Source organism: Henningerozyma blattae, chromosome 1 (assembly GCF_000315915.1).
Source record: "Henningerozyma blattae CBS 6284 chromosome 1, complete genome".
Taxonomy (NCBI): Eukaryota; Fungi; Ascomycota; class Saccharomycetes; order Saccharomycetales; family Saccharomycetaceae; genus Henningerozyma; species Henningerozyma blattae.
Genome location: NC_020185.1, coordinates 1,318,051 through 1,345,122, shown reverse-complemented (window position 1 = coordinate 1,345,122; position 27,072 = coordinate 1,318,051). Strand labels below are relative to the sequence as shown.

At 31.3% G+C, this 27,072-nt stretch overlaps 6 protein-coding genes across 6 annotated transcripts; 2 read left to right on the top strand and 4 right to left on the bottom strand.

Moving 5' to 3' along the window:
- Positions 1–1,349: 1,349 nt before the first annotated feature.
- BNI1 (formin BNI1) lies at positions 1,350–7,862 on the top strand (the record flags this gene model as incomplete). The annotated part of the gene is made up of 1 exon (XM_004177808.1): positions 1,350–7,862. The coding sequence occupies one exon, from the start codon at positions 1,350–1,352 to the stop codon at positions 7,860–7,862; it is 6,513 nt and encodes a 2,170-aa protein (XP_004177856.1).
- A 732-nt stretch (positions 7,863–8,594) lies between these two features.
- Positions 8,595–10,982, top strand: SEC2 (guanine nucleotide exchange factor SEC2; the record flags this gene model as incomplete). The annotated part of the gene is made up of 1 exon (XM_004177807.1): positions 8,595–10,982. One exon carries the CDS (start codon positions 8,595–8,597, stop codon positions 10,980–10,982), a length of 2,388 nt encoding a protein of 795 aa, XP_004177855.1.
- A 300-nt stretch (positions 10,983–11,282) lies between these two features.
- On the bottom strand, positions 11,283–15,158 carry TOF1 (Tof1p; the record flags this gene model as incomplete). Its single annotated transcript, XM_004177806.1, has 1 exon — positions 11,283–15,158. One exon carries the CDS (start codon positions 15,156–15,158, stop codon positions 11,283–11,285), a length of 3,876 nt encoding a protein of 1,291 aa, XP_004177854.1.
- Positions 15,159–15,502: 344 nt separating this feature from the next.
- On the bottom strand, positions 15,503–16,651 carry TBLA0A05410 (uncharacterized protein; the record flags this gene model as incomplete). Its single annotated transcript, XM_004177805.1, has 1 exon — positions 15,503–16,651. The coding sequence occupies one exon, from the start codon at positions 16,649–16,651 to the stop codon at positions 15,503–15,505; it is 1,149 nt and encodes a 382-aa protein (XP_004177853.1).
- Positions 16,652–17,432: 781 nt separating this feature from the next.
- Positions 17,433–19,784, bottom strand: SLP1 (Slp1p; the record flags this gene model as incomplete). Its single annotated transcript, XM_004177804.1, has 1 exon — positions 17,433–19,784. One exon carries the CDS (start codon positions 19,782–19,784, stop codon positions 17,433–17,435), a length of 2,352 nt encoding a protein of 783 aa, XP_004177852.1.
- A 943-nt stretch (positions 19,785–20,727) lies between these two features.
- Positions 20,728–25,785, bottom strand: TAF2 (transcription initiation factor TFIID subunit TAF2; the record flags this gene model as incomplete). Its single annotated transcript, XM_004177803.1, has 1 exon — positions 20,728–25,785. One exon carries the CDS (start codon positions 25,783–25,785, stop codon positions 20,728–20,730), a length of 5,058 nt encoding a protein of 1,685 aa, XP_004177851.1.
- Positions 25,786–27,072: the final 1,287 nt, after the last annotated feature.

Below are 27,072 nucleotides of genomic sequence, written 5' to 3'. Positions count from 1 at the left end.
CAACTTATAAAAAATAATGTTGGGAGAATAATTTATAATAGGTTTAATGATTCTATTGAATTTGAATTCGGATTTTATTTAAAGAAAAATTTTTTTTACAAAACCCTATTTCAAATTTTGTCAAACTTTCAAAGAATAAATTTATTTATAAATAGAAATCCTATTTTTAGAAACAAAATTAGCCAATATTAAGAAAAAAATATTTTACTATACAGAAATCTCAAGCAAGAACTTGCTAGTATATTTCATTAATGAAAAAAAAATATGTCAAAACATATAGAGGGAAATGCACATAACCCCTGTCATCTTGCCAAGAATTGAACAACTCTAAAAAGCTCGAACCTTTCTTTTGCTTACCAGGCTTTTTCTTATGAAAACATAGGTATTTGAATACCATTCTTTTGTAGTAGCCTTTTTTATATTCTATCAATAATAAACTCCCCTTTTTTTACATGGCCTTGCCTTTAATCTTAAAAAATATTTAATGTTTATATCATCTCCAACACGATTAAAATTATTTCTCCAAAATAAACAAGGATCTGCATTTTGCCAAGACACGCGTAAGACCCTTTAAAACACAAATCTATACAAATCTATACAAATTTAAATAGCGCCATACAAAGTCGAATAACTTTGGACAATTTTTTCTTCGTAAAATTCTTACGCGTCCTTTCAAAAAGATACCAGTGCATTATTCTTCCATGTTACTTACAACACTCTATCAACATATCATGACAATGCACAATACACTTTTATAAAACCAACCATGGCACAACAGCTGTCTGATCTCATTATTCTTCTCAAGTAACAAAAACCTCTTATGTAATATAAATATTTAATCACATCTAAACACGTCGCTAATCCAAACACGAAATTCCGTCCGGGAAAAGATCATTTCGCTCGGAAAGTGAAATTCGCTTTTTTTCATTCATACATTTGAAAATATCTAACAAACAATCAATATATATTCAAATATATATGAAAATCCTTTATCCTGTATAATTTAATATTCGTTGTCCTTAATTTCTTTTGTTCCCCTTGACAAAAAAAAACAGAATATTTTTTAAATAAACAATAATAACGACAAGAACAATCATAATATAGGTTTGGTCAGATTTCCATTAGTAATATCAATTAGTAAACTGTGATTATTCATTATTACACAACCTGATCAATATCCTTTAGTTGAAATATACAAACCCAATACTCAAATTTCTATATTCAATTTTACTTCATCTGTTTACTAAAAAAAAAATAATTCTAATTCTACTCTTTTCTTCTTTCTTTATCCTATTTCATTTTTTTTTGTTACAAAATAACGGGACTATTACCATAGACCAACACTTGAAATGTCTCATAGAATAGACCCTAATCTACAACAACAACAACAATCCGATAACGTTTCAAGACATTCGTCATCTTCTTCACATATCAATAGTCTTACTCCATCTACCACTTCTTCCTCAAGTAGATTCAATTTGAAAAGATTTACCAATAGTCATCTCAATCATAATCTCAATAGCAATACCTCTAATGACATTTTTTCAATTAGAAGCCATTCTCCTGATAGATCTATTTCTTCTGCAAGTCAACAACAACAACAACAACAGCAGCAGCAGCAGCAACAACAGCCGTTGAACATGAGAAACTCATTGACTAATCCGAATATGAATCAGTATGTCACATCTCCTTATACTCATGAATATAACAATTCTCATTCAAGAAATACTTCAATAAATTCTGTAAATTCAAATCCTTTAAGTACAAAATATTCATATTCAAGAAGAGGTTCAAATCAAATACTTTCTCCGTCACCCACTGGAAATTCTTCAAATAATAATACTAGTAATATCAATCCACAACAGAGATATTCTGTTCATAGTAATAATCCAAATTCCTCAAGCATCCTTTCCCAAGGATCTTTACATAATTTGATGAAATTCATGACTCCAGATGGGAAAGTCAATTTAGAGATGCCCAATAATCCTGCTGAAGTGGAAGCCTTGTATGAAGATATAATGTATAAAAGAAACATCTTACAAAATTTACCTGCTGATAAACAAAGGGAATTAATGAGTTATGATGTCAGCAAGAAATGGTTAATTGTAAAGCAAGATTTACAAAGTGAATTGAAAAAAATGAGATCGAAGAATCCCTTACAAAATTCAAATCATAATTTACCTATAAATAATAATAATAATAATACCAATACTAATAATATATCATCAAATGGACAATTAAATAATTCAAATATTCTAATATCAAATAATAATTCAGGATTATCCACTGGTAATCAAAACTTATTGAATAATAATGGAGATCATCCCAAAAAATCCTCTTCTCCAACGAGGTTATCGATAATTGGCAGTAATTTCAACTCAAATAATAACAATACTATAATTAACAATTCTCATTCTTATTCAACTAATAATTCAAATGGTCATTCTCTTAATACTTCAAATATGCTAACTCCATCTAATTCAATTTCTAGTAGAAATTTAAATCAGCAAGATGCATCTCCAATTATATCAAAACCAAAGACAAAATTGAAAAATTCAAATAATATTAATAATAAAGCGTCTGCTTTAAGCCCTGATAGAACAAATCGTTTACCAAACGATTATATTAAAGAAATTTTAAATGATAGATTAAGTGTTGATGAAATGAATGATTTATGGGTAACTTTAAGAACTGAACAGTTAACTTGGGTTAATACGTTTTTAGAAGATCAAGGTCACATTGCAATGGCTAACTCATTGATGAAATCCATTTATAGAATAAATACCATGCAAAATTCATTATCAACCTATTTGATAGATAAAGAATATAATTTCTTTAAATGCTTTAGAGTCTTAAGCATGTTGTCACAAGGGTTAACAGAATTCATAAAACATAAATTAATGACTGATACTTTAGTTCAAGGGTTGTTTTCCACAAGATTAGCCACTAGAAAAATTGCTACGGAAATATTCGTTTTAATGTTACAAAAGATTAATGATGATGGATTAAATATACTTTTAACAACATTTGATAAAACGTTTTCAATTAATGAAAATCTAAATATGGTTTATTTATTAAAAAATGTTCCTGATAAATACCATTATTTGAATTCTACAAACACAACACAAATTAAAGTTTTAGTTTCTTGGTTATATGCCGTGGAATCAACGTTAGATGGGAGAGGTAAGATGGGCTCATTAGTTGGTGCTTCCCAAGATTTTAAAATTACTGGTGGTGAAAATGCTATTTTGGAATATTGCCAATGGACAATGGTTTTAATTAATCGGTTATGTAATGCTTCCACAATTATAAATCAAAGAGTCCTATTAAGAACTAAATTAGAAAATATTGGTTCAATAAGAATAATGAATAAATTGAAAAAACTAGATTATGAAAAGATTACAGAACAATTAGAAGATTATGAAAATAAAAAATTAGACGATTTAAATACTCTTCTGGAACAGGACACAAAAAGCTCAGTTGATCTGGATAACCCAATATCACTATTATCACATTTATTAGAAGTTTGTAAGGACACCGAAGGTGAACAATCATTAACCTCCATTATACAACATTTATACCTGTCAAGTTCAAAATTATTCGATGATAAGGATGATCCAACAAAGTTATCAAAACAATTAAAATTGATGGATAGCTTAATGACTGATGCAACTCTTTCAACTGTCGATAATGAATCTAAAATGAACATGGCTATTCAACATCTTTATGATTCTATGGTAACTGATGATGTGGCCAGACGAGCCATATTAGAAAGCAGAAATTTAACAAAAAAGTTGGAGGAAGTTCAAGCTGAAAGAGACTTTTTAAGCAATAGACTAAGTGAAGCTGAAAATGGTTTAGTAGGTAAATTAGAAAATGAACTAGCACAAAGAGATAGCATTTTAGCCAAAAATCAAAGGGTCACCCAACAATTGCGTACTGAATTAGATGAGTTGAAGAAAAAACATTTAATGGAAAAGCATGACCATGAAGTTGAATTAAGAAAAATGCTAACAATTCTAAATTCAAGGCCGGAAACTGAATTAGATAATACCATGTCATCAATATCACGTACTAAGAGAAATAAACATGAAATTGAAAAATTAGAACTACTAAAAAGAAAAAAAGTAATAGAAAAAGCTCTACAAGATGGTCTACAAAAAACTAAAAAAGACTTAAGCTTAGATTCAAAAAGATTCGGCATCACTGTTCAGCCAAATAAAAGATTACAAGCCTTGAGACTGCAAATGGAGGATATTGAAAATGAAGCTAGACAGTTAGAAATGACTAATTTTACAGATCCAGTACGTACTCCTAAGAAGGGTCAAGAAAAGAGAGATTCACATAATAAACATCCAAGCTTAAAGCCCGGAATTCCAATTGCTAAAAAGAATAAAGATAGATCTGAAGAAATGGCAAAGAAACAACAAAAATTAGCCGAATTAAGAAAAGCATTAGCTGATATACAACAAGAGACTAATGACATTTCGAGATTTAATGTGGAGGAACATGTAAATGAATTATTTAATGCCAAAAAGATACAAGCTATGGAGAGATTAAAAGAATTAGAAACAATGTATCAAAATTTTGGTGTTGATTTTAATATGGAAGAATTTTTAGAAAAAAACAATACATCAACTAAGGAGTTGGATCCAGATAGCCCAGCTTACGAAACATTGGACCCTAACTTATTTATAGACAAGATGGATGAATTGGATAAATTTTCCATGAAGTTAGATCAACTGACTTCTGACCTAAATAATACAATGTCTGCCAAGCAAAATTCCCTTTCTACTACCAATTCTAATCAAATATCTACACCTTCCTCGACATCCTCCTCTGATTTTGAATCAGACGAAGAAAATGAAAATACTGCTTTAAGCAATAATGTTAATGATAACTCAAGTACATTCTCACATCAATCAACAACTTCGGGAGGGAGTTCATTTTTGGAAAGCTTATCGCAAAAATATGGGACTGGTCAAAATGCTTCTGGCCCAATGTCAAGTAACACGCCTAATGTTTCCCACTATAATCCTGAACGTAAGTTTATGTCACGCATGAAGAAACAGCACGCTACGCCTAATTATATTAGGGAATTAAACCAAAAAGTCTCTGTTACTCATTCATTAAGTGAAGAGGAAACTGATTATGAAGATGCTGCTGCTAATACAAAATGTCCATCCAGAAAGGCTAGAAAATCTTCCAAAATATCCAATGAAAATCCAACAGATGAAGATGATGAAGAGGAGGAGGAATATACCGATACAGAAGATATGAAAAACGAGAAGACTAAAAAGGTTACTGCTACAAAATCTAAGGAGTCTACACCCGTCAAAACATCTCCAGCTGCTCCTCCAATGCCTGAATTCCTGTCAGGTGATACTGTTTCAACAGAACCTGAATCTGAGAAAACATCAACTGCAGCACCACCTCCGCCCCCACCACCTCCACCTCCACCTCCAATTCCACCAATATTATTAACATCTGGCGGCCCACCTCCACCTCCTTTACCAGCCATGCTTCAATCTGAGTCTACTACTCCTCCCAATCCAAACTCACCAATGCCACCACCTCCTCCACCTCCACTAATGTCAGAGAAGTCTATGTATAGAACAGATAGTGCTCCAGATTTCAGCACATCTCCCAACTTTTTTGAAAAATACCCTCGTTCTCAGAAGAAATTAAAACAACTTCACTGGGAAAAACTTGATGATACAGATAACTCAATTTGGGTAAATGGTAAAGCTGAAGAATTTGCAGATGACCTGTTTGAAAAAGGTGTCTTGAAGAGATTAGAAAGTGCCTTTGCTGCCAGAGAAATCAAATCATTAGCTTCTAAAAAGAAAGAAGACTCTACAAAAATTACATACCTGTCTCGTGATATCTCGCAACAATTTGGTATTAATTTGCATATGTTTAGCAATTTAACAGTCGATCAATTGATTGAAAAAATAATTAGATGTGATCGTTCTATTCTAAATACACCGAGTGTTATTGATTTCTTATCGAAACAGGAAATCGTGGAGGTTTCTGTAAATCTTGCAAGAAGCTACGCACCTTACTCAACAGACTGGGAAGGTGTTAAAGATGTAAAGGATGCCAAACCACCTGAAAAAGATCCAAATGAATTACAGAGAGCAGATCAAATATACTTACAATTAATGGTTAATTTACAATCCTACTGGGGCTCTCGTATGATTGCTTTGAAAGTAGTTACTTCTTATGAAAAAGATTTTGACGAATTGATCCGCAAATTAAGACGAGTAGATCTAGCTGTTGGTAGTATTCAAAAATCAGAAAATTTAAAGAATGTATTTAATGTAATTCTAGCTGTTGGTAATTTTATGAATGATGCATCAAAGCAAGCTCAAGGTTTTAAGTTAGCTACTTTACAAAGATTGACATTTATTAAAGATAGCACTAACAATATGACCTTTTTGAATTATGTTGAAAGTATTATTAGACAAAATTACCCAGAGTTTAATGACTTTTTAAATGAGTTACAACCAGTTTTAGATGTAGTAAAAGTATCTATCGAACAATTAGTCCGTGATTGTAAAGAATTTAGCCAAGGTATTATAAATGTTGGTAGGTCTGTCGAAATTGGTAAATTAAGTGACTCTTCTAAATTCCATCCCCAAGATAAAGTTCTAATTAAAGTTTTACCAGTTCTACCTGAGGCAACTAAAAAGGCAGATTTATTATCAGATGAAGTTAAACTATCAATTATGGAATTTGAAAATTTAATGCAAGTGTTTGGTGAAGATTCTAAAGATAAGTTTGCCAAAAATTCGTTTTTCAAAAAATTTGCTGATTTCATTAATGAATATAAGAGAGCTCAAGAACAGAATTTGAAAGTTGAGGAAGAAGAAAGAATCTACGAAAATCACAAGAAAAGAATTGAAGAGCAACAAAAACGTCTTGAAGATTCAAAGAAAAAATCACATAGCGATGATACTAGCAATACTGATGGCACTGAAGAAGAAGAAGATGAAGATCGTCGTGATGTTATGGATAAATTATTAGAACAATTAAAGAATGTTGGCCCTGTAAAAACAGACCCTACTTCAGCAAGAAAACGGGCAATGGTCAGAAAGAAATTACAAAATGAAAAAGAGACTGCTAGCCAAATATTAAAGGAATTTGAAACTGGCGAAGATTCAATTGTTTATTCCCCTACAGATTCTAAGATAACACCAAAGAAAGTATCTAATGAATATCTCCAATCTCCAACACCAGGTGAGAAAAGTAGCTTGGCTGATATGACATCCACGCCTAATCCAACTACAATAACAACAACAACGGATGGAAAAGTGACAAATGATTCTTCTAATGATGATCTTGACCAAGAAATAGTTGATCGTGCAAAATCATTATTGTTTGAATTGCGAGGATCTCAGACACCAACAAGGAAAAATTCTGTTCTAGAAGAAAGAAAGGAGAAGTTACGCGCACGTAGAAGAAATACATCTGATTTAACATCGAATAAACTAAAGTTTGTTAGTTCTGATAAAACTGTGGATGGTGAACCAGATAGTCCCGACTTGCTAACTCAAGAGTCTAACCCTAACGATAAGATCGAAGAGGAGAATCCATCAATAGACATATCAACAGAAAGTAACATGATTTTGTCTTCTTTCGATAATAATCTTCAAACAATTGACTCTGACACCCTTGTATCTCAAGGTACTGGTAAATTAGGACCAAATGATGAAGAATATGAGCATAAGATTCAAAAAAGTATCGATTCTATCGAGATTTTTGATGACACAGAAGCAGCTCATCCCGAGAATACTAGTACTAATGCTGCCACTACTACTATTAGTGATAGCGACGAAGATCAGTTTCATGAACTTTAATCGATCAGTTTCAGATAATACAATAATTAATATAAGTGTACATGCTTACTAAGCTTGTAATACCCTCATCAACATTACCAACAACACCATTAAACCTACATGATACCATTATAAAATATAACAACCTATAAAGTAACACGAATAACATACATATATCGATATATAATCATTACATATACGGTGTTCCCTAGCATATACAGATCCTATACATATATATATCTATACATCTCTAATAGACAAAAGCATTTTACAATTGAGACATTATAACAATTCATATTTTGATACTCATCATAAGCAAATACAAAATATTATTATAAGCTCATCATTTACCTATTGTATTTGCCTATGACAAAACTTTATTCTGTTATTTATAATAAAGTTTTTAAAATTATAAGCTTTATAAAAATATAAGCTTTATAAAGTTTATTTTTTTTGAAAATAACCCTGGGCTATTTCTTATCCAACCCAATATTTGTAAGACTCTCGTATAGGGTTTCTGAGGCTGTTTTTGTCCGTTCCAGATCAATGAAAACAATGGCTTCTAGAAAACAAACAACGCAAATCCTTAAAACTAAATTACACGTTAAAAGATTAAAGATTAGTAACTAAAAGAAATCCGAATCCTTTTAAAAGGAATCATAAATAGTGTTTAGAGTTTCTATTCACCTATTAACTACAATAGTGCCAATTTTTCGCTTCATGGAAGCCTCTAGTCCTTCAACAACTAACAAAATGTCAGAACAAGAGATTGCAGATGAATCTCAAAGAGTAACAGATCAGGTAACTCTTTTATCAACTCAATTAATGGAGAGTATTTCAAAACAATCACAACTAGAAGATAAATTGAATCAAGCTAACAAGAAACTAGCTGCTCAAAAACTGACTATCGAAAAGAATTCTCAAATCAAAGCCACTGGTTCTGCTTTACAAAAGAATGCAAATGACCTAGAATCTCAATTGAAAATAGCGAATGCTGAATTAGTCAAAGAAAGACAATTAAGGGAGAAAGCTGAAGGAGAATGTACTGCACTTAATAAAGAAGTCGAAGATTTGACAGCATCACTTTTCGATGAAGCTAATCATATGGTGGCAGATGCAAGAAAGGAAAAAGCTGCCGTTGAATTAAGAAATACTAAGCTAATGGAACAATTAAAAGAAAAGGATACCGTATTAGAAACACTTGAATTACAATTGAAAAATTTGAAAAAAGTATTACAAGAATTCCAAGATGAAGATTCGAATAACAAAAGAAACTCAATGCTTAGCGAAGTAACAATTCATTCTGGTAGTTCTCAAAGAGCCGGATCACCAACCATTATCTCAACCACAAACTCTGAATCTTTTGCAAATATTATTTATTCTCCAAATATATCAGATATTAGATATGATCTACCTTTATATGGTGAATTTCTAAAGTTTGTTGCAGTTCTACCGTTCGTTAAAAATATTAAACAAACAACAAATGACTCGAAATTATTAAGAAGATTAGTTAATGATGAGATTCAACCAGTACTAAGATTAGATAATGCAGACGGTTTAGGATGGGTAGTAAAACGAACATTATTAACTCAAATGATGGAGGGTCTGGTCATGGTGGAACCATTAAGTGGAGTTAATGAATTATATACACACAGTCGTAATAGGCGATCTGCTACATCTAACAACACTACTGGATCTACCAGGGACATATCCGGAAAAGACACAAATGGCTCTTCAAACCAAAAGAACTCTCACCTGTTCAATTTTCCAACCAATTCTCCTCCTGTTGCAGTACACGAACCTTGCGCTTTTTGTAATGAAAAGAGAGATGATTCTGTGCAGCATGCAAGAATTCATCTTTTAAAAACTCAATCTAGGTCTGAAACAGGTAAGATTACAGTTACAAATCAATTCCCCTTATGCCAAAGCTGTGTATTGAAAGTAAGGCAAACAGGTGAAATCTTTGCATTCTTAAGATCTTTAGCATTAGGGACTTGGAAATTGGAAAAAATAGCTATTGCTAATTTATCAAAATCTGATCCAACAAAAATTAAAGGCTCTCCTGCTTCACCAACTAAAGATAAAGAAAAGGAAAAGAAAAAAGCTAAAAGAAAAAGTTTTATTAAAGGATTAAATATGGCTCAGACAGCTTCTGTTTTAAATCCTGCTACTTCTAATCCTTTCTTCCAACAAACGCAAACGAATCCGGTTGGTGATACTTCATTAACAGATGTAGATACGTTTGGCCAACCAACAACAAATATCCAACGCGCCTGGCTACAGTTATGCAAATTACGTTGTATGTTACATTGGTCGCATATGGGAATCTGGTCCTTAGATGATTCTATAGAAGCTAAATTTGCTCCATTATCTATATCTGAAAGTAATATTAAGGATTTGGATCAAAATACAGACAATTTCACTTCATCTCAACTACCCTCAACATCCCCATCTAATAATAATATCAATTCTACCAATACTTTAATGCATCGCGATACACAAATATTGAAAAATCACATTGACACTACTGATCAGGAATCATTTTCTTTAAAGCAAGAAACCGATGATGCATTTGATTTTGAAAATAATAGTATTGATACTAAATTAGAAAAACTAAATTCTACAAGCAATAACAGTTTTAAATCCCCATTAGAAAAGGAGCTTAAAAACTTACAGGAAGATTTAAGACCGAGTGATAAACACATTAATTCTAATGGAATACCTGCAACAAACACTCAACATGTGTCATCGAACGTCCAAAATAGAAATAGCACCGCCAGTGCTGAAAACCCGACTATGTTAGAAGATGAACAAGAAAGTGAATCCAGTATAGCAGCTAATGATGATACCTTAACTAAGTCAATCACACCTGTGGATGATCAAAATATAGAACACGAATCTACTATATCTTCAGATAGAGAGGATACATCGGCTACAAATAGTACTGGTATAATAAACAGTGTCAACGGCGAAACTAATGAACCATCAACGCAGCTGACCTCAGATAACGACAACCAAAATGATGACATACTAGACAGTTATATTGATGACATGAACGATGATGAAGAAGTTATCCCCACAAGTGAGAGAATTGAAAATAAACCAATAGACGAGGAATCTTCCAGAAGTACGGTAACTTGAGCCTACTATCTCTAACTATACTTTGTTTACAATATCTGAACATTTCTATCTGCTGCTATTCGTCTTATCTACTTGGTATATGACTTTGAATTTTATAATTGCATTTCAACAACTTGTATAAATATCTATATTATATTTTTTTATATATATTTATATTTATAATTGATAGAGTAGATATGATACATGCACACAATTTAATTATTGATTACGATTCAAATATTTTTGTTCTTCTTAATAATTATATATATATATATAGTAATTGGCGAGCTTTTGATTATTCAGAGTCATCGTCTGATATAATTAATTTTGGCTTTTTTCTTGGGATAAATATTCTTCGTCATCACTATCGTTGTCTTTATCGGCCGACTCTTTAGTGACTGAATTATAATACTCATCATTATCATCAAAAGTATCAGTAGAACTATCAATTTTTTTGTTATCACTATTCTGCATATCGTTAGTTTGATTTTTTCCATGATCAGATAAATTAGTGAATGTTGGATTGGAAAAGTCATCAGCTAGTTGTTCATTCTCATTAGTTGAAGAACTTTCATCAGAGGAAATATTTGTGTCAGATATATTATTAATAGAGACAGCTCTTTTGTCGGCTTGAGATAGTGCTTCAGAATCATTATCATCATCTTTTCCCTCCGAATGTTCAATTAAGATTTCTTCAGTCTTTCTTGACAGAAAACGTAGGGTATCATCTGGCTTAGAGCTACCATCATTAGAATCAGTACTATCAAGAGATATATTAGGGACAGGCCCATCGAACAAAGAAGTGTAGTTGCTTATTATTTTACCATTATTTTGGATTCTTTCTGTTACAAAGGCTGCAAACATCTCGTATTTATCCTTTGATAAGTTACCATTATTTTTATCCAGTAACCATCTCATATACATTTCATTTTCAAAGAAAATTGGGTTCAAAATATTGTCATCTTCATCATCAGAGTCATCTATATAAGCCTTACTAACAATTTGATGCTTAGAAGTTGCCTTTTGCGAATCATTGTTATCGTCATCATCATTGTCAAATCGAGGCAACTCTTTCCCAGGATATTTTTTCTTTGTTTTCTTTTTTTTATTCTTTGATGTTGCAACACCTTTACTTTTAGATCTTAACTTTGATTTTGTTGTTGTATCACTGAGACCTTTAAAATAATCGTTATCATCGATAAAATCATTATCTTCATCATATTCGTATTTATCAAGATGACTATTATATTCAGAATCACCTTCAATATTTAGACCATCAGCTCCGAAGACAGATAATTCCTTATCATCAACGTTTAATCTTGGCCTTATTAAATATGACGAAGACGATTTACCATTGGGTGTTTGGAATGGCTCATGCATATACTTTTTTATCACATCCAAGCTTTTTTGAAATTCAGTATGATCTAAAGTTGATTGAATGTAGCAGGGATCATTGTACAAAGCAGGGATAACGTAACCAATCAAGTATAATAAAGCACGAAAATCTTTGTCTTTTACTATTGGACTCAATTTAGACTCATTCCCTACGGAAAATGTGAATTTATTTATTTCCAAATCAATATCTGTAATATCTCTATTTAAATCTTCTGCATGTGCGAGAGATAATTGAAATGACAGATATGACTCCATATTATCTACTAACTTATCCAAAATTTCAGTTTTATCATCATCAATTAATGTTGAAACTAAAATTCCGATTTTAAGATCCTTAACAATAGAAGGAGATAGCATTTGTTCGTCTTCAATCTTTTTAAATTTACTTGGTGGAGCACCATATATTGAAGTATCTACTCCTTTGCTCGATGGCATCTCATTGTATCTTTGATAATATCCTATACTACTATCATGTAATAGGGGGAATAAGATGCTTACAAACCATGAAGGGGATGATTTTAATCTTTGAGAAAATTTATGGAGATAATGCTTTGTAAACTCATCTAGATATTTTCTATTTTTATCATTACTTCTTAATCCACTAGGAGCCAGCATTTCTCGTAATAACACGATGACATCTATTCTTAGCAACAATGCATCCTCTTTTGACTCAAAAAAAACTTGAGAAAAGAAACTTAAAGCCTTTTTAATATCTGAATCATCTAATTCCCTAAATCTTTTCAAAAAGCTAATAAATGTTTCTATCACTGATTCATTCATAAAACTATTACGAACTCTAGTAAAATCGACCTCCTTCATAGATGAGGAGGGTAATAGCATATCTAAAGCTTCATCTTGACCAACATCTTCCTCTTCCATAACTCTTTTGATATCTTCCTGGGTAAAATTATGTTTTTTACTCCTACTTCTTGTTTTCTTCTCAATAACCAATTTTCTCTCATCATCATAATATTGCAAAGTTTTTAAAATGGTGTGAGTTAGATTAATACAACTTTTCATAAATTCTAGAGAATATTTTACAGCAATCTTTGGAAATGTCGTCAACAGCTTTAATCGTTCATTGCTAAATAAGCGACTCAATGTATAATCTATATCAGACTCATTGGCCTCATTTCTAAAAATGTTTAAGTATAATAAAAGTTCTGTAAATTGCATTATCCCTGCATGGACTACAATCCAATTTTTTAGTTCAAAATTACTTCTTAACAGGGTTGTAGTAAGAATGTATGCCGTTTCGTGACTTGCGAAGGATACATATTCTAATTTGGTCGACTTTGAGTCGTTTGACCATCGTAACCTTTGGTATCTTAAGAACCAGGTAATAAATAAGAGATATTCCACCTTTTCTAAAGTGTTCATTTTTTCTTCTTCAGTAGTAAATAAATTGGTAATACTACGTAATAAAGGATTGAAAGATGTATCAATGAACATGTTAATAAATTCTACAAAAAAATTAATATTTTCAGGATACAAGTACGCAACTTTATTCTTAGTACCAAGTAAATGATCTGGTAAGCCGCTTATTAATTCATCGTCACGATTTTTTGATACTCGTTTCTTCCACTTTTTTTTACTATCTAATTTATCTAAAGCGGAGCTATTATCTATTAAATTCGCACCACCCACACTAACTGTTAACCTCTTGTCATCAACCGTTTTAATGGATAGCAGGGCACCAAATCTCGAATGCCTAGAGGAAGTACCATTAATAAGGTTTTTTTTCAATTCACGCTCCTTATTTAACAAGCTCGATAATTCAAATCCTGCCGAACTACAATTTTTTGCATCTACAGGCATGGTAGAATTATCTGTATTTGCTAAAATACTAGAAGATTTCGGTATTCTACAATGTTGGGATACCTTAAATATCTCAATTTGATCAATATTTTTGGTTAGATAAAACAGCAATTCTAGTAATGGAATATTAATAAAATCTTGATCAAATTCTCTTGAGATGGAACTAGATAGAGTAAGTATCAATTTAAACACTTTATTCTTGTGGAATGCCGTTATTACACTATTCAAAGAAATATCATCCATGGTAACATTTGGCGGTAACATATCGTAATTACTAATATTACGAATCCGTGATCTCATCTTAGGAGATATCGCAAGCTCTCCAGGCTCTAAAGATGCAATATTTTTTAAAAAGTTCAAAATTAATTTCAAAATCATGTTATCACGGGCTGTTCTATGTAGTTTATCTATCCTAATTACGTTCGCCGCTAACCGTATGACTGCCCTCAAGACTTTACCATCTTCAACAGATAATATCATCTTCTTATATAACAATTGATATTTCTTTAATTCAGCATATTGTAGAATCTGTTCTATTGTTGACTGTTCATTTAGGACCAAAGGCCATGTCATTAAAACTAACAACTGTAGACAGTTTAATGCAATCTTATCATGATGAATTTTACTTATGCTAATAGTTTGATCATTATTACCAATAGAACCATTAGTGCTTTTATTTATCTTAGATAATTTTGAAGCTAATCTAGATTTATCTTCCCAATCGATTAATATTGGAATAATATCGTCCATTAATATCTGATACTCTGCAGCCGCCAATGCAACATCCCATCTATTCTGCTGATCGTCTACCAATTTGAACCATCTTTTCAAATCCTTAAGACATGCTAGACAATCATCACCTAATTTATATGGGGGAGGATCTAATTTTGAGGAATAATCTGGACCACCGATGGCGGTAGCTAATAATGCGATTCTTGCTCGTAGAACTTTTTTGGGTATGTCATCATCTACTGGTGGAAGCATATTGTTCCCTTTCTATAAAATACTCGTTTATTCCGTTTAGTAGCTGATACTAACTCTCTGATCTGTTTAATGTCCATATCATATATTGTATCCCTGCAATTAAAATAAATCTGAAATATTCAAGATCTAAATTATCATCGTATTAACTTTTTCGCTGTGACGCGTCAAACATATTTCAATTTCGCGTTATTCAATGCGTCACAAATTCCTTTAATTTTGAAACTGATAATACTAACAATCTTCATATTAGTGATGTATAAGTAAAAACAAATATATAATTATATAACAAAAAAATATACTTGCAAAATCATTAAATTAACCATTGATCCGAGATGTTACAATGATCATGCCATCTTTAGAATGTTGATTCCATTGTTCTTACCGTAGGATGTTAGGTTAGGCTGAACTATACGTAAACTGTCAACTACCTCTTCCCCTGGAATTCCCTGGGCCATATAATAACCAATTACACCTGCACCTAATGCACTTGAACCTGAAGTACCACTGATTATGATAACTGTGTCACGTGAATTTGGTCTTGATGTGTCAGGAATTCCAAAGGTTAATAATCCTTCTCCAGGAGCGTATGAACCTACACAAGAACCATAATTACTGAAGTCCGAGAGGGTAATTCCATCATCATTCATTAATAGTGAACCAAATGCCAATAATGACTTATTTCTTTGACAACCTACAGGACTGAAGCTACATCCAGGTTGTTTATAATTACCTGCTGCAACAGCAATTGGAACATCTCTTGGGAAATTATCGAATGCTGAATTTAAAATAGCATTTTTTAAAGTGCAATAAGAAAAATTAATAACAGATGGCCTGTTTGTATGTTTAACATGTTGTTGAACCAAATTTAACCCTTTCAATACTTTTGACATAAAAACTTTACCATTCTCATCTCCTACATTTACATCTATTAGATTACATTTCTTTAAGACACCAAAAGCTGGTGAGCCTATCAAACCAGACATTGCTGTCCCATGCTCTAATATCTCTTGATCTCTAATTGGAGGGCCAGGCATCCCTGGCATATCATGAATTCTTGAAGCTGATAATCCTGGAGAATTTCTTGCGATACCTGTATCGAAAATATAAATATCAACACCGTTCCCAGCTGTCGAATCATAAACAAATTCATTATCCCCAGCCTCTGTTTCTAACAATTTTGTCAAATGCCTTGGAGCATCCTTCTGTACTATCATTTCTTGTGGTTCAAGTTGTCTATCAATAGAAATTGCCGCAATATTCAAGTCATTATATAACGACCTTAAATGGTCTTGTTCTAATATTGCAGAAAATGCTTGAAAATTTTTTCCCACAGAATACAATTCTACCTGTGCTTCATCTGAATTAATTCCAAATTCTCTTAAAAATTTATTTGTATATTTATGTAATTCAACTTCATTGGTCAATTGGATAATAAATCTTGTTGCAAAAACGCTTTTCAATGTTAATATCGAAAATAGAATGGAGAGTTTCATGCTTTATTTTAATTACAATTTTTAACTTCTCGTATACTTGTATTTAAATCAAAAAATTATTAGAATTAATACAATATTCGACATTAGTAAAAATAAATATCCTTACATTGTCAGTATATTATTATAATAATTAGGCTTTAAATGAAAGTTATTGTGAATTAAAATTTTCTTTGGCAGATTACCTCTTTTTTTGTGTCACAAAAAAGACGATGGATATTAAATATCTATTAAAAACTTCTTTAATTAAACGATAAAAAAAAGAGAGACACAAGAAATTGCTAATTAAGACATAAATTTAGATAGAAACTTTGTTGAAATTATAACATGAACTAAACTATACTTATTATGAAAGTATATAAATATGTAAGATCTAAATATTTTCTGTCAATTTGGAACAGAATAAGTCGTTTTTGAAATTTCTGAAGTTCAAAAGCCTTCAATAAATAATACAAAATTAATATATAATTTGTTATCTTTCAATTTGGTTGGTTTAAACTTATTATTTAAATGAATTTTTGAAAGAGTTCGTTATAAATATTAGAAGTTTATGAATCGATTTCGAAGTGAAAAATCAATAAAAAAATACTTTTAAAGGCGATGAATATGGAATATGTAAGTTAGTATAGTAGTAGTAGGAGAACTTGTCTTGATTATGACTAAAAATAGAATAGTAATAATTATGCCAAAGTTTTAAGAGCAAAATGCAAAATAGGATGAATAAAATACAGATATAATACAAAATAAAATTGAAGAAAATTTATAGGAGAATTCAAAAATTATGTTACTCAGCAAGTTTACCTTTTTGAAAATCAACGCCTGAGCTAAACCCGCTCATTTCGTCCATATCAGTATCTGATAAATTATTTAATGACCAAGGTTTTGGTGATTTATTAGGGTGAAATTCTGGTAATGAACTGTTGTCTGGTATACTTTTCTCATAATTAGATGATGTTAATGAAGTAAGCTCCGCAAAATCAGTTGGAAAACTATGAACTGTAAATAGTTGTTTAGATTTACTTTTCTTTAAAATTTTAGGGCCGCTAGTAAAATTAGAATGTAACCACTCATCATCATTAGTTGCCTCATCCCAGGCCGTGTCTTTGCTTAATAAAATATAGGAAACTAATGCTAAAAGCACTAGCATTAAGATATATGTAATTCTTTTTATCGAACTTAAGTCATTTTCCAAGGACTCTAAACGAACATGGTTCTCCGTTAGAGATTGTAAATTGGCTAATTTCTGTTCTTCCAGTAATCTAACTGAAAGATCTTTTAAATCTGTAGCAAATACTTTCAATGAATTTAAATCTTTTAACAATGTTTTATTAAAGCTTTCTATTGTACTACCAAGTTTTGAAGTATAGGATTTTTCAAGTTGCTCAAATGCTTTGAATAGTAATTGACTCTGTTCTTCAATGTATAATGCTGATAAGGTGGAATTCTTCTCTAAAATATTCAACCTTTTAATAATATTCTGAAAAACAGATTCTTCAGTTAAAGCTGTAGTAGCAACTGTGGAAGTTGATGTTATATTTCTTTCACAAGTTTGGTCACAAAACTTATTATCAATATTATATGTATTCAAAAATGTTTCGAATCGAAGAAACTGTTGTTTTTGGCATGATGAAATATTTGAGTTTGAATTCGAGTCGTTAGATATTTTTGGAACGGCAAAGACATTTTTATTAGATCCACATCCATTTTGCTTTCCATAATAATTTATGGTGCCATCATCAATGTGCATATTATTTTCCTTAACGCTAAGTTCAGCATTCACAGTTTCTTCCAAACGTTTACTGTCTCCCTGTTCCTTGTTAATTTGGTTTTGATTATTACTCATTTTTAATTCATCCATCATTGTTTTACCATGAGTACGAACTAAGGAAATCGGACAGTAAAATTCATTATCATAATGGCTTAAAATTTCAATTTTTAAAAACCTTGCCCAAATTTGTGGTTTATCTATAGTAAACTTCTGTAAATTTCTTGAATTTTCAGCTTCAAATTCCCCTAAAACAATCCAACCATTTTTACCACTTTTTGGTGGGAATGTATCTGATACTAGAAATCTAATATTATGAAAAGTTGAAGAGAAAAATTCAAAATTTCCCAGGACAATTTCTTCAACTAAAATATCTTGGCATAATTCAATAACAACAAATTTGTTATTTGCTGAGCATGGGTTTAAAAGATAAGTATCTTTATTTTCAAATAAAATAGAAGTTGCACCAGAAGCTTCAGAATTTGTCTTCACAATAGTAGCAGCACAGTCAAAAGAAGCAAAGTTAAATTTATCTTTATATATTTTACCTTCAAGTTCTTCAGAGTCTTCAGTATTTTTTTCATCTGTATCATCCAACAGCTTATTTGAAGTTAAAAAGCCTAAGTCTATTTCAGCTTCTTCTCCAATACCATAATTTTTGCCATCATTAGAAGTACTTGCTAGGCTCCCTGGTTCTCTTGTTCGTAAAAGTTTAGCCTCTTTTAGTACTAAATCTTGGTCAACTTTTGCCTTTTTCCATTCATCAAATGAAAGAAAAGTATTGGCCGAATGATTGCTTGGGGATGACTCCTTATCAGAATCTAATAATTGAGTATCATCCGGTTTAAGATGTGGTAAACTCTCGATATTTTGATTGTCATCTAAGGGTTCACTAACATTATTTGTCACATCGCTAAATGTATTTATCTCATCGAAGATATGAGGGAATGGATCTGTTCTTCTTCCCAGATTAATATCTCCAGACTGTATTAAATAAGAAGCATCTAATTTTCTTCTAGATATACTCGAAGTTATTAATAGATTACTAGTTGAAATAATTATTGGAGTATTAGCAGAAATATTCGTAAAAGTAGAGGTTGGCGTATTGGACCCACTATCGCAGTCTTTTGATGAGTAGATCTCATTTGTAGTGGGTGGAGTGATACATGAAGATGAAAAAAGGCTTAAATTTGCATCTTCTCTGGTTGAAGTTAATGTTATTGTGGTATTAATAATATCATTGCTTGTAATACTAATAGATTCGTAATTACTATCAATGGGATCGCTACTAGCTAATGAGTTATTAGTTTGAGAATAGGTTGTTTGAACACATAAGAACGTCAGTAGGAAGGATCTCAAGTGGAACCTCATAAACATAATAAATATGTATAATTATAAATCGCTGGCTGATGTCTTCCAACTTTTATCTTAGTACAAAATGGAGTATTAAAATATCCAATTTTTATTTCTAGAGATATATTTTTAGTATCTGAAATGTGTCAATCATTTTTCTAGAAATCACCCGATTGGGTTAAATTAATAACACGTGAACAGTTCCTATTTAGGTAGTTTTGTAAATAATTGAAAACAATGGATGCTACAAAACGATGAAAAAATTTATGGACTAAACAACTCATGAAATTAATTATTTTTAATATATTTATTTTACACTGGAAATAACCATCATCACCTTAGTTTTATTACCCACTGTTGAATATATATATAAACGAAATATTTCATTGAAAGAAATTAATTTGAACTCTAAAACAACTACAGAATGACGAATTTTTTAGATAAAATATCTATAGAATTAATATTACAACACACATGCAAAATGCTAAATAATATACATGCTAAAATTAAAATTACAAAGTTTGTTGGCCACTATAATTTCAAAAAAAAAATGCGAAATATTTTTGGAGAATATTATTCAATGGATGCGGCTACCTTTTCGTGATTATTTGAAATGTTCTCATTTTCTCCATACTGTGAAGAAGGCCAATAAAATTCTAAAGAATGAACTTTAAAAAAACAGGGTGCAATAGTTCTTCAACACCTGTTGCAGTTACTAATGAATAATCTTGCCGTTTTTCTGCAACATAAATTTCATTATCCTTGTTTATATTTCTGTCAACACTTCCATATTTATATTAAGATTTAGCTCATGATTTTTAGATCCTACTGAACTAATCATAGTAAGTTTTTTTTTTTATGTCAGTTTGAGAACTAGGCAGATTAAGAGAAATAGACCATTAATTGTCTTCGAGTGTATCTTAACAGAATGGCTGCATTATTTTCTGTCTAGAATAATTTATTACTTTTTTAGATCATCTTCTTTTCCCACTCTAACATTACTTGCATCATCTTTAGACTCTGTACTTGCAACCTTACCATCCTGCTCAGTAGTTATCTTCGGAACCTTAATCTTAAGCATAAAAACTCGTGTATTGGCCTTAATGATTTGAACATTCTTGCTAAACGGTGTAGAGGAAATGTCAACTTTCTTATTACCATGTGGTCCTGGACCAATCTTGACAAAACGGATTGGTAGAAAGCCAACTCTGTTTACATACCCCTTGGAAGAGCGTGGTTTGGATACGTGTCCTTTTTTTGGTTTTTGAGTTGACCCGATAGTAGAAACAGCAGCATTTGTAGGAGCAGAAATAGCAGGCCCAGCACTAGATTCAATGCCCGTGTCAATCGTCGTGGTATTAGGAATAGTTACAGAGGTAGGAGGAAGTGAGGAAGTACTTACGCTACCAGATCCTGGCTTGTTTAATGTGATTTTAATTTTATTTGGACTAGGAATTATCGTAGAGGTAGCTGATGGTCCTATTGGAGCTTGTGAACTCAATTTGGAGAATTTTATTGTTGGTTTTAAAGTTATTTTTAATTTAGGAGGTAGATGAACTTTTAATAAGCCTTCTTTCTTTATCATCACTTTATTATCAGGTAAAGATTTTGCAATTAATTTACGATCACTCGAAAATGGCAAGACTACTTGGAATGTATAGTTCAATGAGTATAAAACTCTAATTACATCAAATATTTTTTTCTTTTGGTACAATGAGGGTAATGGCATGTGTAGAGTTTCCCAAAGCATTTTCTTTAATGGATAGTAATCTCTGAATTGCTTTCTTAAGATGGCCAAAAGACCACTGATGTGTGATCGTTTCTGACCATCTTTTGTAGAATGAATTTCTCTTTCAACATCATTCAGGAAGATAATATCCTCCTCATCTTCAATGTTAACATCATCTGGGTTAATTCTTTTGACCATATACTCAATATCATCATCAATACTTCTATATGGGCTATGATGCTCATTAAAAAAATTAACAGCCTCAATGAAAACATCAATCAGTTTCTCCTTAACATAAATATCAGGTGAAAAACAAAAAGCTTCAAAAAAGAATTTCAGAGCTTCTTTATTTTTTAAACCTCCTTCACATAATAAAATTTTAAACGCTAATAACGAAATATCTTGCATACCTTCTCGTAATCGAACCATATTAAAATCAGTGTTAGGAATTTCCGATATTAATGAATATTTTAAAAGATTTGGAAAATTTTTAGCATCATACAAACCTCTATTTAATAGCTTAAATCGCTCTTCAATAATCGTCTTTAATACCAACTTTTGATAAGTCGGTAACCATTCTTCCAAATTGTAGTATCTATGAAATTGTTCAGAAACGTGTTTAATAAATACCTTATCTTGATCTTCTGTTAGCATAGCATTAACCAAACTTTTTATTAAGGTACATATATAATAAGTGTCATCAAATATATTTTCTGAATTTTCATTATATGTTAGAAGATCCAGCAAAAGCTGTCTAATAAACGAAGGGCAATTTCCATGCTCATCTCTTACACTAGATAGAAAGAAAGGAATAGCTTTTCTAAGGTAATAATTTCTAAAATCAGAAAAATCATTATTTTTTGGAATGTTTGAATTATTGAAGCAAAATAGATTTTGGAAAATACGAACCAAATGAAGAGGCCCACCTCTAAAGTTATCAGGATCTATCTCTTTAAAAATATATTTCGATAATGCTCTACAAGCTGCAATTCTTACACCATAAAAATATCTTGAATCCATGATCGTACGAGTCAATATTGAAGAATACACATTAGACGAAGTTGAAGAATGTTCGATAACATCTTCATAATATCTAATACTTTCTAATTGTGCTTCAACATCACCATCTTGTCTTAATTGTGATGCAAACATGTAATCTGGTTGATTAATGATAATTTTACAAATCCATTCGAAATCCGAGTCAATTCTAATCCATTCGAACGAGTCTGCTTGCTTCTGATATTCATGGGCTTCTGTGGTTGTATTAAAATCAACAAGATTCCAGTTATAACAATCCATTGGAGAAGTTAGAACATTACCTAGTTTTTGTATTTTGATTACCTCACTATCCTTTTCATTAAAGATCTCTACCGTTTCGTAATCATCCGGTGCGTTATCTTTCAAATTCAATGAGGATTTTGTAGATACAATTTTTTTAATCTTTGTCCTCTTATATTTAGTATTATATTGTATGTCTAATTTAGTAAAAGATTCTTTCAATTCAACGATATGTTCATAAGGAGCACCATCAGCTTCATGAATTCTGATAGTCATAGATCCAGTAAAAAATGGCGGTAAATTTCTATTTTGGTCCTGCAATGTATGCAAAGCGCTTGAACAAAAGCCATCCTTACCAATAATTTTATCTTGACTTAATTCTTGATTTTGCACTTGTCTGATACCCACTTCTACTACCATTCTCTTTTTATTGAATTTTTGAGTTATTCGAAAAATTGGTACACCAGAACTATAAACCCATTGTTGGAAGAAGTCCTCTAATTTATTTTTATTTACTTTTTCACAAACATGAATGAAATGAGATGCTGATAATGAGTTATTTGGTAAATCTCCTGACATCGCTTGTAAAAATATCTTTGGCAATACACGAGACATACCAAATGATCGTTCAGTTTTTGTCATTCTACGATCTAATATATGTAATACCATGGGTGCCTTCAATTTAATAAATTCTAAGTCCTTATCAGTTATTGATATTGGTCTTGAAGAATTTGTGAAAGAGCTACCAATTGGTGGTTTTTCCCAATCTTGATCTACAATCTGCTCACTTGATGTTTTTAAAAGGTATTTAAATTCATTATTACCCAACAGCCTTTTCCAAAACTGTAATACCATGTATCCTGCCATACCTATGCAACACCAGATATCATTATATTCCAATGGAGTAATATTTACACCTGACCACTGATTTGCTAGTGACCAAGTCAAATGCTTTGTTGTATTTAATATTGGATCAATTAAATTAGTAGGATACAATAATCTTGTATTACATATGGATAAACTTGCAAAATCATTTGTTGTGTCTACTAAAGTGGGCAAAAATACTAAACAATAGGAAGTAAATGGATATGATCCGAATTCCTTTGAGAAAAAATCTATTATCTTTTGACATACAATTGTAGAATTTAATACCGTACTTTCATCTACATCTTGAGTAGGTAAAGTATATATTTGTATTGGTATTTTATCTGTAGTTTCTAATTCATCTAATAACTCAGATGGATCATTGTTCTTATTTTTATTACCCTTGCTATTTTGGGAAGCGTTTTTATTAATATTGTTCACATTAGTGATATGCTTATCATCACCAATATCATTGTTCTTATTATTACTATTACTGTTATCATTTTTACTATGGTCGATTTTAGATCTATTAGAATTATTAATTGAGATACCATCACCAGTAACATTACTTTTGAGATCATTATTCTTATTATTACCATTAATATTACTGCTATTAGTTTTAGTATTGTCATCATTAGTGCCGTTATTTGAACCACCGATATTTGAATTAATATGATTTATTTCTTGAATATTTTCTTCTGTTTCATCAAGTAATTCATTTTCTAATAATTCTTGTTCTTTACGACTAGATAATGATGGCAAAGTCCAAACATTAAATGCACCAATGGCCCAACCCAAATGATGAGGGGCAACTGGATTAAATATTTGGAAACTTACAATTTTTTTTGTTGGATCATCAGGGTTTATTATTTCTTTCATGGTTGAAAATTCCGAACAAACTACATGAATGTCTCTAAAATAAGGATTTGTTGAGTCATTATCTTCATATTCATTGTCTTCATCATCCTCTTCCTCCTCCTCATCATCCTCGTCAATATCTTCATCCTCCATATCTATTTCATAATCTTCATCATTAGCATCATTAGTGATAGTAGCTTTATCATTATTTGTGACTGGAGTTTTTTCATCATTAGTGATTGAAGTTTTATCATCATTTGTGATAGAAGTTTTAACATCTACAGGTTCGTTTATTTTCCCTGTGGATGTTGCTTCATCATTTTCAGATTTAATTTCTGGTTGCCGATCTTGTGAAGTTATCGGTATTGTATTACTGCTGTTGTTAATTTCCATATCTAACTGNTTTAGATTTCCTACGCTTTCCTTTGAAATCATATCAATATCTCCATCTCCATCTTTTTCTTTACTATTTCCCTCATCGGAGATGCCAACTTCTATATTATTATTATGATTGCTTTGTTCTTGATCTGAAGGGTCAATATCTTTTATTTTTCTAGGGACAATGAATTCTATTTCCCAAGTGGATTTTTCATCAAAAAGATTTACACATGGCATCCAATGAGAGGCTGTTTCACATAATTCTGAATTCGTAGTATAACAATTCCAAAGATGTTTGTTCTCAGATAAAGTATCAAATTTTAAACCTGTGACAGGATTACTCAATTGATAAACCAATTGAACACTGATAGGTGAATAAACAGTTTCTTGGAATGCCGGTGTGGATCTGATGGATGGGGTAATAGGGGTATAACTCGCTAGTGTGCTTGCATCTTGCAGTGATATTTTGATATTTGATGGAACTTTTATGGTGATTAAGGACTTAGTAGATTCGTGTGGAAATTCATTTAGAGAGGCAAATTTTTCTCTTAAGAAATGCGATTGCTCAACAGAATTATGATTATATAAGATATCTTGTGAATTGGGTAGCGTTGAAGTATATTTTTGTGTTAAAGACCGTATAGGATCGTCATGAATATAATTTTCACAATTCTTACCTTCTACAAACACTTGATTGATTCTAATATTTTTACAATCTAATGTGATATATTCCAAATTTTGAATTAAAGGTATCAGGATTATATCTGTTACACCTCTAATAGAATGATTTGCTAAATCCACTTCTAATGAGACTCGCTGATGTGCGATTTTAAATGTTCTATATGCTGGCTTATCATATAAAAATGATTGAGGTTGACTACTCTTTGGTGTGGTGCCCTTCGAATATGACATGTTTTAAAATAGGTTTCTCAGGTGGCAATTGTTAAAACACCCTTCCAGGGACAGTATATGTTATTGTTAGCGAACACCAACTCCAAATAAAGCCACTATATAGGCACAATGTGATTCTTTTGTTATATTAAAACAATCTATTACGCCATCTAATGAAAAATCCTTTACTTAAAGATATTCAATTATACAATTTGATAAAAGCTTAAGATTTCTAAAAACCGGGTAATAAGTTTCGGCTTTCTTCTCCCGAAAATTATTTTTCTTGGAAAACGGAAATTATTCTGTATAATGCTTTTTTATTCAAAATATAATACGTGGGGTTAAAATCTAGATATGACGAAATCTAAATCTAAGAAAAGATCAAGAGAAAAAAAAAGCATAATAGAACGATGTTTGTAATTTCAATATTTCAATAGTAAGTATAGAATTGAAGATATAGTCAATCTAATAAATGATATCTTGTTTCAAAATATACTATTCATGGCTAGGACGCCCAAAGAGGGATGATATATATTCTACGGATAATATTATTAAACATCTAATCAGAGTCATCAGGGAAGCAGTACAACGAATAGCACATACATACAATTTTTCTGATATCCCAACGCCTGATTATTTATCAGTTCGTAAATAGTTGTAAACATACTGGCAACTTCTTAGTATGAAACTCTATTTTCAAATTAATTTTTTCTTGAAAGGAATAGAATATTAAATACTGAACAATTAGAAAAGGAAACATTTATGCAGAAATCGTAAGAACAGACAGAGAATGTAGAAATGCAGCCATCAGAGACTAATAAAATTCACAATAGTTCTAGGCTTTGTGCTTTTGTAAGAAGGAATCCGCAACAACCTTGAGTGTTACTTATGTACAAACTTGCCTTGACAATTTCCCCGGAAACTAAGTATCTAATTATTGTCCGATCAATTGGAGGTTATAAATACTGTCATCGATTACGAACAAATAGATTCCATTACCCAAGAATAGCAAGAATTAGGAAAGTGCCTTTAACACCGGGAATATTAGAAATCCTCTTTTGTATTCTTGATATCCCACCGGCATCATCAAATCATAACTGCTATAACACCGATCGGTGGTTTGCGTGGCATTAGGTTCTTGAGAGATTAGTAACCCGGAGGTGGAGATTAAGCCTAACCTCTTATCACCGCCTTGTGTTTCCAGCATAGATGAGGAGAAAGACGCATGTGAGTAGTATATGTGTATCTATCATATAATCAACAGTTGAAGATGGAAATATGCAACCCCAGATATTGTAGATGATCCAT